General features: G+C 31.0%; 3 protein-coding genes across 4 annotated transcripts; 1 reads left to right on the top strand and 2 right to left on the bottom strand.

Annotated features, from left to right (window-relative positions):
- Positions 1 to 1,602: 1,602 nt before the first annotated feature.
- LOC124829050 (gamma carbonic anhydrase 1, mitochondrial-like) lies at positions 1,603 to 5,975 on the bottom strand. 2 transcript variants are annotated; one of them, XM_047302490.2, is made up of 6 exons: positions 5,800 to 5,975; positions 5,480 to 5,623; positions 5,172 to 5,297; positions 4,943 to 5,094; positions 1,983 to 2,268; positions 1,603 to 1,856 (listed from the first exon to the last, which is right to left on the bottom strand). In XM_047302490.2, exons 1-5 carry the CDS (start codon positions 5,912 to 5,914, stop codon positions 1,984 to 1,986), a joined length of 822 nt encoding a protein of 273 aa, XP_047158446.1. In that variant the 5' UTR covers positions 5,915 to 5,975; the 3' UTR covers positions 1,603 to 1,856; position 1,983. The 2 variants fall into 2 exon arrangements, with proteins under 2 accessions (XP_047158446.1, XP_087950636.1); XM_088094510.1 differs by having other exon boundaries at positions 1,603 to 2,268; positions 5,800 to 5,974.
- Positions 5,976 to 6,736: 761 nt separating this feature from the next.
- Positions 6,737 to 7,620, top strand: LOC124829049 (uncharacterized). Its single transcript, XM_047302488.2, has 2 exons — positions 6,737 to 6,998; positions 7,101 to 7,620. Exons 1-2 carry the CDS (start codon positions 6,887 to 6,889, stop codon positions 7,361 to 7,363), a joined length of 375 nt encoding a protein of 124 aa, XP_047158444.1. The 5' UTR covers positions 6,737 to 6,886; the 3' UTR covers positions 7,364 to 7,620.
- A 1,745-nt stretch (positions 7,621 to 9,365) lies between these two features.
- LOC148196019 (phenylcoumaran benzylic ether reductase Betv6) lies at positions 9,366 to 11,151 on the bottom strand. Its single transcript, XM_088094372.1, has 5 exons — positions 10,902 to 11,151; positions 10,654 to 10,788; positions 10,134 to 10,377; positions 9,838 to 10,041; positions 9,366 to 9,761 (listed from the first exon to the last, which is right to left on the bottom strand). The coding sequence occupies exons 1-5, from the start codon at positions 11,082 to 11,084 to the stop codon at positions 9,595 to 9,597; spliced, it is 933 nt and encodes a 310-aa protein (XP_087950498.1). The 5' UTR covers positions 11,085 to 11,151; the 3' UTR covers positions 9,366 to 9,594.
- Positions 11,152 to 15,789: the final 4,638 nt, after the last annotated feature.

Below are 15,789 nucleotides of genomic sequence, written 5' to 3'. Positions count from 1 at the left end.
AATTTAAATGAATTTATTAAAATATAAATTTTGACAAATTAATCTTTTACAAAATAATTGCATAACTGTAAAAGAATATGTATGAAGTCAAATTTTAAATGATCATTCTATATAATTAATATTTCTTTGACTAATAATTTTGATTTGGTTATTTAAATTTAAAAAAAAACACTTCAATAAAACTTATTAATAATTATTAAAAGGTAATAAGTATTTATGAGTAAAATACCATTATCTTTCAAGTAAACAGTATGTATTGAATTCATACATCATTGGATATTTTTTTTAATGTCAACTAAGTATAAGTAAATTGTTCTATGTTATTCATTTATTTGGTAATTAGAGTTGTTTTTTGATAAAATATTACTATGAGTAAGATTTAATAAAATTTGATCTATTTTTTTTTTTCTGTTCTTAAGGTAGAAAATAGAACCAAAAATTCTTTTACTTTATCATCACATGCTCATTACCCATTAGCCGGTTTTTTACTGCACCTCTATATATTTGTTCTTGCACTCTTGTGTAAAAAAAAAGATTTTGTTTTTTATAATTTCAAGTAATTTTTCACTTAATTTTCAGATTGCAGAATCCCAATTCGAAAAGTATATATTTAACTTCTGGATTGTGGAATCAGAAAAGTCAGATATTTATGAAGGTGAGGGAAGAAGCTGCTTGGACTAGTTGTAGAACAGGAAAAGCTAATTGGGCCTGTGAAACCAACTTGTCCCGTAGCTTATCTTATTTTAACTCTTTTAAGTCTAGGTTGATGGTAGCACTGACCATCCTATTGAACTTTTCAAATTTATTTTTTATTAATATATATATATATATATATAGAAAATTACTAAAATAGATAAGATATAAATTGCTGTACAACGTCAATTTTAAATAGATAAACCTTTTTTTTATCAAACTTGAATATTGTTTGATGCATTATCAAATTTTAAAATATATTAATGAGTAAATTAAGGTTTTCGGAAAAGCATCACAAACCATTGCAGGAAATTATCCTAAAACCAATCATTATTTTTCGTATTATATTAGAATTTTTCTTTCTTTAATATACTATTATTCCAATTTATTTAATATAGCATGATTTTTCTTTTCAAATATACTGTTATTCCAATTTATAATATAGCATGCAGTACAACCATTTTATTTAGTTATTAATTTTTTTTTCTGTGATGTAGCTACCAACGGTCCCTTAAACGCAAATAATAAGTACTATTATGGAAATCCTAAATTGCTCTCTCCAACAAGATGAAATATTCTATTTTAATTTGTAAAAATACATTTCTGGTTGGAAGTTGAAGTAAAAATGTGCAAACGATAATCATTCAGAGAGCCAAATAAAACGTGTCATATTGAGCCAACATCTACCGTAAATAAGCTTTTTTATAACACATGCTTCGTGTGGCAAAATCGTTCTTAAAGCCGTTCTCATTGCATTGGAAGAAATTGCATTTTTAAGATGAACTCTAGACGGAAAAGGAGAAAACAATCAAAATGATCTTTTCAGATACCCAACTTTCTTTCTGTAAATTGTATTTTGGAACCTTTCACCCGCCACGAAATAATCATTATCCCAACCGTAAACCATACTTGAGACAAACATACATAGGTGTCCTCATTAATAAAGATGTCAACGAGAACTTATGAACCAAGTTGACAAATAATGCCTTTCAACATACAGATCAAGATAAAAAAAATGTGAAATCACTTGCACTGGATACAACAAACACTAAGATCGGCATCAATGATTCTACATGGCACTAGTGCCTTAACCAAATTAGAGAACAGAGTTCAAAATATCAAGGAACAATTGCTTCCAGGATCGTTAAGAGCCATGATTGATTCTAGCGCAGAAAATGTCTGGTATTATTGGGAATGAAAAAAATAATCCCTCTTCCACAAATTTGTAAAAGCAAAAAAGTCCCATGATTCATTTCAATATTGGAATTGAAGACACTGCAATAAAATACCTCATTTTTGAAGAGCCTTTTCTGCTTTATCAGGTAAGACATTATCGGGAAGAATAAGCTCTGGTGGGATCTCGCGAACAACACCCAGCATAGAGTCATACTCCTCATCTTTACGAGCATACTTCTTTCGCAACACCTTCTCAAACTCAATTTCATCATACGACTTCGAATTCTCAGCAGCATGGACCTGTGCAAGGTTAGTATAATTGATGGCTGACTGGGAGATGAATGTTATCTCCTCATTACTTAGCTTTCTCAGGAACTTTGCAGGATTGCCTGCCCATACCTGTAAAATATCCAAGTTTGCGCTTGCAGATCATTAATGAATCATAACATGCATATAAAAATAGCCTAACCAACACTAGAATTATATTTTTTTCACCAAGAAATGAAAATTTAGATAGTTCGAACCTTATGATAAAACTCATAGTACAGTACAGTATACAAGATCACGAAGTTCAAGAGCCAATGCAAGAATCAAGACAAGTGGTATGTGGTGCTGGGTTGGGGCTAGTTGATATAAGAACCAACAGTATTCCCCATAAAAGAAATTAGGTTTTTGTTAAGGTCATTACTCATAGGTGCCATAGTGATAGGTTGTTTGATGCAATGCAGGTGTTCCTACATAGGATTCACAAACTTTGTTGATCAGTCAACAAAGCCACAAGCAAAGATAAAAAAGGCATCAAATGGACTTGTACCAGAGCTTTGGGAACATCCGAATTTCAATTCATGATCACAGTGATCGAGCACTTTCATTATTGTCTGCACAACAAATTAGGGTAGGATTTGTTTTAAATTTTATTAGGAGTTATGAGTTGCAGATTTGATTCAAATTGCATAAGAAATGCTCTTATTGTTCCTCATTTACTTAGTAATAATCATGATTGTACATTTATATACAATATATAATTCTTCCTGTGAAAAGACCCATAGATTTAATTTTCCTTTAGTTCTTTCGTATTTATGAACTTGCAGATTCTCTTGGTATTCAACCACGTAATTTCATCTAGTGACAGCGTTAATTATACATCTTCTATACTAAAATTCTTGTCTCTATAAGCAACAGCATACCAAGTTTGTTGCTTTAATTAAGCAACAGGTCACAATTCTGACAATTTCTTGTAGTTATACCAATCTTCTTAATTTGACATGTAATAGGTTGTGGTTTGATAAATACCGGAGTTTTTTTATCAAGCAATGGGTAGAATTTCTTGCTTTCACTACCAAATTTGTTTTGGAATATCTCAGGGGAGCATATCAAGTTAGTCTGTTTGTTGATATCTAATATCACTTCGGTTTAAATTAATGGTAGTGGAGACACAAACATAGCAAGACAATAGCTTTGAGGAAAAGCAGGTGACGAAAGGCTGAGGAAAATGTTAGAAGTAGTTTCTGTGTTCCTTTTACTACTCTTAATTGTAATTTATTGAGATTTTGTGACGTATATAAATATTGATATTGGTATAAGGGCAGTTTCATTCGCACTCTGCCTATCTCCTCTTATGGTCAAGTTGCTGGCATTGTCTGTCTACAACTGTCAGCTGCTCACCATACATGGGGGTTAGAATTATCTCTCCGATTGTTTGGATAAGAATGAATGTTAGTAGCAGACTATAAGAATGTGATCAATTAAAGGCCGTCACTAAGTTAAATCATCTTGTGCCACTAATGCCTCAGCTGTCTATGTCTCTCAATCTACTAATAATCAAAATCCATGGATATTTTATTAGTTCCTGAATACGTTTCTGGTGATGATTCTTTATTCTCCTTCATTTCAACATCTAAAACTCCTCATATCATCATAACCTTGCAAATGGATCTCAGATTACAACTTATGGTTCAAGTTCCACTATATCCTTCATTATTAAAATGTGCTTTTTTATTAAAATTCTTAGAAGTGACAATGTCAAAGAATATTTTTCCTATGACCTACAGCATCAATCTGCTTGTACCCATACACTCCAGCAAGACTAGAAAAAAAAATAGACAATTTGTTGAAATTGCAAGAACATTATTACTTCATGAAATCTAATAAACCTTATGCTTTCTGCATCTCTCGATGATGAAGTTCCTTATTCTATTGTACCCATCAAATGCATTTTTCTAGAATATTCTAGGCTCTAGGACAAGGAATATTGTATGAAATAAATGAAGCACCCACATTGCTGAGTATTGTGATGCAGAATGGGTAGAGTCTCCATTTGATAGGATATTCTTCTACTACAAGGTATGTATATCTACCAGTTGAAATAATGTCTCTTGGAAAAGTAAGAAGCAGATATTGAGACAAGGTTCTATCCAAGTTAAAAGGAGTGTTACAAACGGTTTGGCGTTGGAAATAATGTCTAGACTAGATGAATAGATAGAGACTATGCAGATAAATAGACAAACTCTATGATCATTGCAATTTACTTATATCACAGAATATATGGATTAAATTAAAAAGAAAACTAAAAAACTTAAAAAAATAGAGTAAATAGTAGTACATATGCTGATTTTGACCATTTAGATACTTATAAGTTATATATCACAGAACATGTGGATTAAATTAAAAAGAAAAAAATAAGAGAGTAAATAACACATACACTGATAAGATTTTTACATTGTCATCCCGTCATAAATCATCATATATGGTAAGTATGTTGACTTTAAAAAAATAACAACTCAAATCATACCAAAGATGATTTCTATCAGCTGATAAAGTAACATTTCCTACATGACAGTGCTTAGAAATTCAACTCAATCCCCAGAAACTCCAAAAAAAAAAATCTAACACGATGATAAATAAATAAACACCAAATTGTAATTGGTCCTCCTTGCCCCAGACCGGTGGTACAGTCTACTAACTCAACAATGGAATCAATCCCCAAAAAGAATTAGTCTAACATGACCAAAAGCCTAACCTAATACTCTATTTTTGAATGGGTGTAGCAAAAAGTAAACACGCACAGACATACCTCCCCAGAAGGTATCCTTGTATTCTGCCTCACAAGGGCTCCAGCAGCAACCATGGCATTTTTCTCAACAACTACTCCATCAAGTAATACGGCACCCATACCAACAAAAGCCTCGTCCTCAACAGTACAACCATGTAAAACAGCACTATGACCTGTTCAGTAAAAACATCAATTCCCATTAAGAACGGAACACTGCACCATTCTTTATCGTTACAAAAATGTTCCTCACCCACAGTGACATTGTCCCCAATAACTGTAGGCAAGACCTTCCCACTTAAATTTGACTTTGCAACATGCACCAGAGAGTTATCCTGTATGTTAGTTCCACTTCCAACTCTGATGCTGTTAACATCACCTATTCATAAAATAAATTTGGCACACGATTAACACATATCAACAGCGAATAAAAAGCAAAACATGTCACGTTGAATTTACATTAAAAGATCACAGAACACGAAATCTGTTCAGAAATGACAGAGAAGAAAAGAATATCCACGAAATGTTGGGACACATGAATTATCCAATGGGATAGCTTACCTCTCAAGACACATCCATACCAAATGGATGATCCTCTTCCAACATGAACGTCTCCAATGACGGAGGCACTTGGCGCAACAAATACATCCTTATCAACAACAGGAGCCTTATCAAATATGTTCATCAGAGTTCGATGCCTAGACACTGATCACGACAGAGAATACAATTAATTGGCTAAGTCACTGCCTGGTCGAATCTAAGTGGAAAAGAAGAAAATAAGTCTGGAATCATGAAAAGTGATCATAGAATGTAACGTGATTATAATATGGCAGAAATTAGGGCATGGGAAAGAAGAAAAAGAAAAGGGGAAAGAGACAAACGCTGCTCTTGGAAAAAGTAACCGCCCTGAAGGCGGGAACCGAGACGATCAATGGCCTGTCCAGTCTCGCGAATCCAGAAACCAACGCTGTAGATCGCTCTCCCAAGGGTTCCCATTTCCACTACTGCTCGCTGCTTACGCTTCCACTCCCAACCAAAATGGAAGAGTAGAGTATCCATGTTTCATGGAGAGGGCATTTTGGGGTTTCCATCACTATAACAAAATGGGCCTGGCCCATAACTAACTGGGTTGGGCTTTTTCAGCTTGTTGAGTTGGGTGTGAAAATTTTGATTCCTACTTCCTGTCTCTACATAAACAATTTCTACTATTGCAGGCTTGAGAATTAGAAAGATAATGATTGAAAAAAATATTCAGTTTTGGCCAGAGAAGCCACATTGCCACCTATGACAAAACAAAGAATATCACTTTGTAAGCTGCCAAAATTTCTTTTGAGGAAGGTGGCGGCGACAACTTAGTACTCAGCAAGTAGTTACACCCATACATAAAATTTGTCTAAAATAATGTATGTGAAAAAGAAGTATAACATCTACCACTTAGAAACTCTTACAACATGAATCTTATTTTAAATGGATTCTATCATAATATATGAATTTAAACCATTTACATTTTATTTTATTTTACAAGCTTTTATGGTATTATAAAAATTCCCACTTTTATAAAATTTTCTTTGTATCTTAGATTTTTATTTGTGGACAATGATAGATGGCTAGAACCGGTGTGCCAATTGTACCAAGCCACGACGGATGCTGATATATTCTATAACCAGACAGATCAATTGCTGTAATAATAACAACAACCATCCAACAACCGCGAAACCAAATCACTAGTTTAGTTGTTAAAACTTGACTTAGTTTATATGCTAATAATAAAAATTCAATCACATTGAGTTTGTATTATTCATTTAGTCCATTATTCTGATAGCTATTTGGTTTAAACATGGCCAGCTAATTTCATGAAGGCACAACCATCGTATTCAACGCCTATCCTCTTCTCCCTCACACCCAAAACTTCTTCTGCTGTAAACCATACTTAAGAGCTGCATTAAATTCGTCTAGTTTTCCCAACAAATGGGTGACAGAACTCTCGTTCCAATTTTCGTCTTCTGGGCTTTCCTTACAATGATCACTCCCACACTCATTCTTTTGTCAGAGAATTCAAAGGCAGACCTCCAATCAAACGGTAAAGACCCTTTAAGTAACTGCTTTTTTTTTCCTCACTCCTTAAAAGTGATTACAAATTAAGTAGTTTTTATTCTCTTCACTGTCTATGTCAATTTTACAGGAAATATAACTGAGGGAGTGAAACTAGGAAGAATGATTGTGCACACAGAAAATTATATCATAGAAACAGCATCAAAGCCAGCCAAGTTTGAAGAGGAATTAGCACCAGCTCCAGAACCATTACCAACTACTGCAAGAGTTACTCCAAATGTGTCACTCTTACATCAGAATCGTACTCTTAAACACAATACAACCCATGATGTGCTTACTCTCTCTTCTCCCAGAACAATACACTTCAAAGTCAAGCAAACAGATATCAGATAAACAACTACTCGGTTCTGCTTTGCAGGCTTTGGATCTCAGATTGTTGTGTCCTCAAACCTTGTGGAAGAAGAACGATTTAAGTTGGTGAGAAACAGAATTAATTCATTACATAGTTACATTGTAGATATCTACATATGTTCATACCATGATTCTAAATTGATATAATTTGGTTCTTTCGCAAAGGCTGGTCCCAAGACCAAGTAATCCCATTGGAAAATTTTATATGTTAGGGAAATTCTGTTTATGAAGTTATGAAACGATAGGAAGTGTCTATCATACCATCATGAGCAATAGCATTTTATAAAACTAAAAGGGGTAATCAACAAATTCTGTACTTGCACCGATTAATGCAGTTAGTTTCATTTAGAGAAACTATTATCCTGTTTCTGAATCAAATGTTTGTACTTTGATCACAATTGAGCACACCGTGACACTTTTTGCCGAATTAATTGTTCCTTCCCTCACCAAAATAGAAATACGGTTTTCAGTACATAATTGTAAAAGTTTGCTAACTACAGCGTAATACTGAAGCTTGTGTGCTCATCGATGACACTTTCAATTTCTGTTCAAGCATCCTTGGCATGATTTTGGATAATTGAAAGAGAAAAGTATCAATTTTGGTAACTAACAGTCACCAGAATTCATGCTTGAGAGCATGTGTCCTTACTTAAAAGGACTAGAACAAACGAGCCCTGTCTGCTACTCTAATGACAGGGTATGGTCATGTACTCAATTTCTTTGCCCAAATCACACTCACAAGTTTAATTTATTTTCACCAATATCATCAATTTCGTATCACAAATTATTCCACACTGTTAATTGATTCACCATCTGACTATCTAAACGCTGATATATTTAGAATTTATTGACTTAAAAAGCACGTTCGTTTGTGTCTGACGTCTGCTTGACGCCATCATGACTAGCTTCGCATAACAGGTACATTGCGAATTGATTTTCTCCAGAAGGACCACCAGATTGCTTCCTATGGGCTATGGGAATTTATGAGTGATTGGTGCATTAACAATGAACTGACAAAAACTACATTCGATTTGCAATTTATGAGTGATATCTGCCACACTGATGATTCATTGAATGAACCTATTCACTTTAGCAACGCAACCAGGAGATTTTCATTTAGATTTCGCGACTGAATTAAATTCAACATTAAGTAGAGTAATACTGATATCTTTTTATGTATATTTCTAATTTTAATACTTACCATAGAAAATATTATAAAAGGATTTTATAATATTCAAATTAATTTAAAAAAAAAACATGAAACTATTGCTGTTCCTTATAGGTCTATTGGGAAAAAAGAAAAATAAATCTTTAAAAAATACAGCCTTTGCTTTACAGAAATAAATTAAATTTATGTTTAACAGACACGACTCTCGGTTTTTATATGTTATCATGCTCACTTATAACATGCAAGAAAAGCTATCAACGAATAAAGTGATATTCACAAAAATAGTTTTAAAATAAGAAATTGTGATAGTGTGAAATAATGAAAGAAAAAGTTAGTTTGACACGGATTATAAAAGCTATTCATTGACACTACTTTTAATAATATAATTATATATTATGATTTTAAATAAAAAATAATATAATTATAATCAAAATATTATTATTTGACCGTATTAAATGGATGTAATTTGTCGTTTTGCTGTATGATAATAAAATTAGTTTTGTTACATAAAACAGAATCAAAACTTTTGACCATAAACAGCAAGGCATTTGATTAGTTTTAACATTGCATCCATGAGAGAATATCTGAAAATTCTCAAAAATGTTTCTTCTATTTTGCAGGTGAGTTATTTGTATTACAAAGAGAGTAAAATTCTTTTTCTCATATCAAGAGAGATATTGAAAATTTTCTCTCTTAATAACGATATTTTTATAATCTTACACGAGAAATTTCACTAATCTATATTAGTTTTGCACTATCCTACTGTTACTGTTAGCCACCAGAAAGAGCAAAAGCAGAGAGGCAGAAAGACGGTAGTTAGCGCATGCATGTCGTAAGTATTTATTATTTTTGAGCTACTGAAGTAGTTATTGAAAAGTATGAAAAAGCATTTGACATAAAACCCAATCTTGCACTCTCTTCCCTCTTTTTAGATCAGGGGATAATACATGGTAAAACATTAATCAACAGTTTTACAAAGCAAAATAGCAGCAACAAGTAGCAGAGGCCAAATCAACAACTAAGTGCATCTTTCTTGTTTTAATTCTCAAGCGAACTGACTAAGGAATTCTTCCACGGTGGTGTACTTGACATCGGGGTACAACTCAGAAGCCTCAACCCCAAAAGAGGGCTCGATCTCAAAGTTGGTGTGGTCACCCTTCACGAACACAGAGTGGTTGATTGATAATATCACATTGATTGGAATAGGAGACTCTGCAACAAAAGGGGATATCAGTAAATGAATACCATAGATCAAGGTTCAAATTTTGCGCATTTATATTTAACATACCTTCAATGTCCTTGAGAAGCTTCTCCTCTGGCACATAAACCTTTTCGAGGGTCTTCCCAATCTTCTTCTCCCACAAGGCCACAAGCTCGTTGAATGAGTAAATGTTCTGAGCGGGCCTGAGGTAGAGAATCTTGTTCAACGTCCTAGGGTCATCCACGGCTCTGATGGTGTAGGTTCCAATGTCCTCTTCCTTGTTGAAAATAGCTGCAAGTGTTCAAGAAAAACGTACACGTTAATTAACAACTAATGACATTCGATATGTGCTGGTCGTACTAGAATTTATTTACATGAGTTACCTTTAGGATTTCCATCGCCGAAGATAATGACTTTGTCTTTAGGTGGAGGTGGAGCGAAGACTCCTGGTTGAGCTAACGTTGGCAGAAAGTAGCCGGCAAAGTAGTTGCTGGCAACGAACGTATGGGGGATTCCTTCTGCTTCAACGGCACGCCGAATTTGGACTTTGACTTCGAACGCAGATTTTGCTGGCTCCACTGCATGCACACGATCCACGTCGTTCCCGAATTCAGAAGGGAAAAACCTCTGCCAATTCAAAAATCATAACACACTCGGTTAACAAAAATCAACCTTCAAAACTACTCTACATGATTCACCAGTAATTCATTCTATTTTTGTTAAACAAATTAGCGAGATATTTTCCTACTCTGGTTTTATCTTCCTAATACGCTTATTAAAAGTTTGTTAATTATAACATGAAAGATTCATATGCTAAGGATGAAATTCTACAGGAACGTATATTCGAATCAAAGTCCAAATAAACAAACAGGATCTAGAGGATTGGAGTGAGGAGAAAAAAACCTTAATGTTGCCAGCCTCCTTAATGGCAGCGATGATCTTGACCTGATCGGCAAGTTGCAAGTGACCCACGGTGGAAATGACCACATCTACCTGCTTTACGGCTTTCAGCAAGGTTTCATGATCATACAGATCCCCCTGCCATTGTCAAATCAAACGGTGGTTAACTAATCAAATATTATACTCGCTCTTCATGAGCATCCACCTGCACACAAGTGAAGTTAAACGGAGAATGAAAGATGATGTCTTACATGGACCAGATTAACACCCAAAGCCTTAAAATGGTTGATGAGTTCAGCCTTGGCGGGGTCAGAGACGGTTGATTCCCTCACCAGAGCAAAAGTTGGATGCCCAGCCTTTGCGCTTGCTTCCACAATATGTTTACCGATGTAGCCGGTGCCTCCGATGATCAGAATCTTGCTTTTCTCAGCCATTTTCAACCACTTCTAAAGCTCACTCTACACCTTTACTTTCTACTCTGTTTTGCAGTATGCCTTGTGCTCCCTCACCCTTGTTTAATAGCAAACCAGCACCCTAAAAATTACCTTGTTACCCCTCTCTTTCCAATACAGTCATACTTCCAAAAATCACTTTTTCCACGGCTTTGGGGGTCTACCCATGAAAAAGTCAAGCATTTTCATAATAAAATATAAATTATGATTTTTCAGTTCATAAAAATAACTATTTTTTCAAAAATAAAAATCAACCTGGTCCCCGTAAAATAAAATATTTTGATTTTAATTTTTTTTCTCTTTCTAAAGTTAAATATAATTACTTTTATGCTTGACCACTGGTTAAAAATCTGAAGTTGGGGAGAAAAACTGTTCAAACACGCTGCACATGGAGTGAGTAGGATGTCAAATTCGTTTTAGATTATACTAGTCTTTTATATTTATTTTTAGTAAATAACAAGTCAATGGAACTTAATATTATGCATACTTTTCTTACTTTTAAATGAAGGTATCGAGTTAATGGGAAAGAATATGAGAAAAATATTATCATAGGTGATGTTACTCCGCACATAACAACCCTTCAACGCCAATAAAATAATATTTTTTTTCTTTAAATTATAGAATAATATATAATGAATCAATTAGAAAAATAAAAGCATTATGTTTTTATTAAGTATTGGAAGAGTATAAAAAATTAAAAGATATACATATACTTTTTTTCTTATTTGATTGTATTAAGAATAAAAATGATAAAATTTAACAAAAAAAAGTCCTCCCATGAGGAAAAAATACTAAAGCGAGTAATTTAATGTAAAAATTATTCTTGAATTTATTGACATCTATAATTTTTCCTATATCTGTCTCCCATCTTAATAACAATTAGGGTATCTTTTTCATTGAGCTAAAATGATGACTAAACTAGTTTTGGTTTTCATTCTCCAGTGGTGATCATCCTTGAAATCTTAATTTCAAAGCAAAAGAAGTTGGTGAGTTTTAGTCCTCACTTGGAGTTGGTGGAATGCCACTATTCATTTCAATATTCATAAATTTCGGCCTTAACACTCTACGAATATAATATAATATATACACTGTGTTATAATGCAGAAAAAAAGTATATACTTTTATAATATATATTAATGAGTTTCTGTGTAAATATACCTAACAAATACATCAACAGTATCTTCAAAATAACAAAAATAAAAGTTAAGTTAAATTGAAAATGGTACACAGCAACCAACCCGCAAGAAAAGACAATGTTTGACAGCTTGCAGGAGAGGGTTATTCCAAGTCTTCATTGACTAACAATTTCAATATTTTAGTTCAAAGAAATTTAATAGGGTGCAGGACTTGGTAAGAGAACTGAAGAGGTTAAAATATTACAGGATAATTTGAAAATGATTCTAGCTATTTCTATGTTAAACTAAAAGTTTAAATATCTAATTTAAATTTTACATATTTTAAATATAAAAGTTAATAAAACAAAGGGTTTTAAATTAGAGATATACAAAACTCAAACACAAAGGTTTTCTTAAACAGTTTAGTCTTTAAATGAATTGCACATGAATATAAAATAGAGAATCGAACTAAATAAAATAATTTTATAAAGATTTTAAATTGTTTGAACCACCAAACGATTCTCTTCAAACCATGTTATGAAGTCATTTGATTTAATTTATACATGTAAGTACATGGTTTCTTTTGGTAATAATCTAAAGAACTACTTCAACCTTTTATTTTCATGTGAATAAACCACCAATTTCATCTTTATATGATATATTCTATTTTAAATAATAATTAAAGCAAACAAATCACATGAATTATTTAAGATAAATGACAATAATTGAATTTCTTGCAAATTGATGATAAAGGAGTATTCTAAAAAAATAAAATGAAGATAAGAATGATTCGGAATTTAAATACCTTTCAAAAGTCTAAACAACCATATTTTGAAAATATTTAATTTTCAGTGGTTAACTTTGGTTTCAACTTCCAATAGGAGTTTGTTTCTTGGAGGGTCCAGTATCTTCTAGAAGGAAAACAGGTTTCTCGGATTCAATGTATGTGGACGGTTTAAGGATCAAAGGAAAACGTGTTTACATAAGGATAAGAATGTGACACAATAACTGGCCATGATATATCATTTAAAAAAAATAGGTGAAAAAAATTATTTAGATTATTAAAAAAATAGAGAATTATAATATTTCTTATTGTATATTTAATAATAATGATAATATATTTTAAAATGTAGAATAAAAATTACCATTGAGTATTAATTAAAGGTTAATTATCTTATAAATTTAAATATCTTTTAATTTTTTTTAAATATTAAGTATTCAAAATTTTGAATTTTTTAATCAAATTTTACTGCTTAATTTTTTATTTATTGAGTGATGTAGCTGTTATATTGATAATTTACTTATCTCTCCACTATACTTTTTATGGTTTGTAGTGAAGTCGTACTGTGTGTAGTCAATCAAACCACAAAATGTCATAGTTAGAATGATTAAGTAAGATTGTAGAATAAAATAATAATTATATCACTTATTTAATAGAAAAAAATAAATAGGAGATACTTTCTTAAAAATAAAAATAAAAATAAAATAATTAATAAATAAATAATATTAATAAAAATTAATTAAAAATACTTAAAATTTATACAAAAATTATAATTTAATTATAATTCTAATTTATCATAAAAATATCTATTTGTTACACAATTCGATAACATTAAATTAATTAGCATAATATAATTTTATTATGTTCTGTCTTTGAAGAACCTTTTTTATACATTGTGCAATTGATATCACGACCAGATGATGAGAAAGTTCTTAAATAACTTTTATATTTTGTCTCCCTATAGGTTTCATTAAACTTATATATTGAGTCAAAGAGTCACAAATATCTAATAAGAGTTTTGTTGTTAAATAATCGTCAGATTTCCCGTCAAAAGTGTATTAATTAAGAATATCATATGTTGTTTAAGGTCTAAATGTTGTCTCATAAATAGTTTATTGCATATGCAAATTAATTGAACATTTTTGTAAGTATTTGAATGTCAAAATCAATTTAACGTTTAATAAATAATAATTAATGCAGCATTTAATACATGCAATCTATTTTCTCATTTTAAATATTTATTTATAGGTTTTGTGGTATGACTTTTTATTATTTACTTATTGTGACAATTCTACTTTTATATTAAGTTAATAAGTTTTGATTTTAATTTATTATGTTATATTTATGTCGATAAGTTCAATTCAAGGTCGACTTATTCGAGCATGTGAATGGGTGTCCAACTTGTTTGATAGTTGGCCAAGTTTAATGTCCTAAGTTGGTACTTGACTACTCAAGCTCCTGAATGACCAACCGGTTTGGTTGGTGAATTCATATAGCTATATTCCAGGATGTGGGATGGCCAATAAGGTTGGTATGTCAATATGTGTTTGGTGATTGATCAGCTTAATGGCTTAACTCTAAACCACTTATTAACTATCTAAATTGGTTTATGGTCGGACAACCTATTTAGTGACTATTCAAACTTGTTGATTGTCTATGATATGGTTGACCAAAAATATCCTACGATACAAATTTGATTTTGAAATTTATTTAATTCAATATAATTTAAACTTATATATATATATATATATATATATATATATATATATATATATATATTTTCTTTTTTTTATTATTCATAAATTTATAACTAGACACTATTGTATTTTACTTATTTTTGCATTTTTGTGAATTTATCATACAACTGTTAAAAGAAAAAAGTTTGATTAAACAAATTTGTTACTAAATATTTCAATGAAGATGCATTAGTGAAAACACGTGCTTATGTAATGTCATACTTTTGTGATAATAAAAAAGAATAAAATCATTTATTATTATTATTATATTTATAAAATTAAAATAAATTTTGTAGTTTTACTGTAAATAATTTTTATTTAGTTTGTAGGTAATTTTATAATTAAAAAATGATTAAATTTAAAAAATAATTAAATAAAAAATGATTAAATTTTAGAAAAATAGTCATTAAAAAAATAAATTTAATATAATAATTATTTTGATTTATAAAAAAAATATTTAAAGGATAAAATTAAAAAATAACTGTGAATGTCAAAAAGAAAATTCTTTTATATAAAAGTGTAGATAAATAACTATAATTATAACTTTTTATTATATATATATATATATATATATATATATATATATATATATATATTTGATCTTGCATTATTATTAGTTATATAATAATACATAATTTAAATATGTTATTTTATATTTATTATGTACTTTATCATTTATTTATTATTTACTCAAAAACTAAAATTGTGACAAAAATTTAAAGAAAAAACATATCATCTTAAAACAGACACATCAAAATTTGGCAAAACCAATTAAATGATAAATTAAAAAATTAGATTAGATACAAATTTTCTTTTAAATGCATCTAATCCAAACACCATATTAACAACTTACTGTAATATAGTCAACCAGATCTAAGTGACTTCTTCCTGCACCTCTATGCACCCTCATAAATTTTTTATTCCACTATCTATCCCTCTACTGTATGCATTTCTACTTCTTCTCCCAGTCCTCGGAATATGATTTTTTCTCTTCCTTTAAGCGAAATTATATGATATAAGATTCAAGTCACTTCTAACTTTGAAACATTGAATTT

Source organism: Vigna umbellata, chromosome 7 (assembly GCF_029865625.1).
Source record: "Vigna umbellata cultivar VRB3 chromosome 7, Vumbellata_1.0, whole genome shotgun sequence".
Classification (NCBI taxonomy): Eukaryota; Viridiplantae; Streptophyta; class Magnoliopsida; order Fabales; family Fabaceae; genus Vigna; species Vigna umbellata.
The sequence above is the reverse complement of the archived record's forward strand: the minus strand, read 5'-3'. Positions and strand labels throughout refer to the sequence as shown.

Excerpts from the sequence above, each read along its gene's own strand:
- LOC124829050 (XM_047302490.2), bottom strand. The coding sequence starts at position 5,914 with ATGGGAACCCTTGGGAGAGCGATCTACAGCGTTGGTTTCTGGATTCGC. Across the intron at positions 5,298-5,479 it reads GTATGGATGTGTCTTGAGAG|GTGATGTTAACAGCATCAGA; the intron begins GTAAGCTATCCC and ends TTTTATGAATAG. Across the intron at positions 5,095-5,171 it reads TGGGGACAATGTCACTGTGG|GTCATAGTGCTGTTTTACAT; the intron begins GTGAGGAACATT and ends TTTACTGAACAG.
- LOC124829049 (XM_047302488.2), top strand. The coding sequence starts at position 6,887 with ATGGGTGACAGAACTCTCGTTCCAATTTTCGTCTTCTGGGCTTTCCTT. Across the intron at positions 6,999-7,100 it reads GGCAGACCTCCAATCAAACG|GAAATATAACTGAGGGAGTG; the intron begins GTAAAGACCCTT and ends TCAATTTTACAG.
- LOC148196019 (XM_088094372.1), bottom strand. The coding sequence starts at position 11,084 with ATGGCTGAGAAAAGCAAGATTCTGATCATCGGAGGCACCGGCTACATC. Across the intron at positions 10,042-10,133 it reads CGGCGATGGAAATCCTAAAG|CTATTTTCAACAAGGAAGAG; the intron begins GTAACTCATGTA and ends GAACACTTGCAG. Across the intron at positions 9,762-9,837 it reads GCTTCTCAAGGACATTGAAG|AGTCTCCTATTCCAATCAAT; the intron begins GTATGTTAAATA and ends CTTTTGTTGCAG.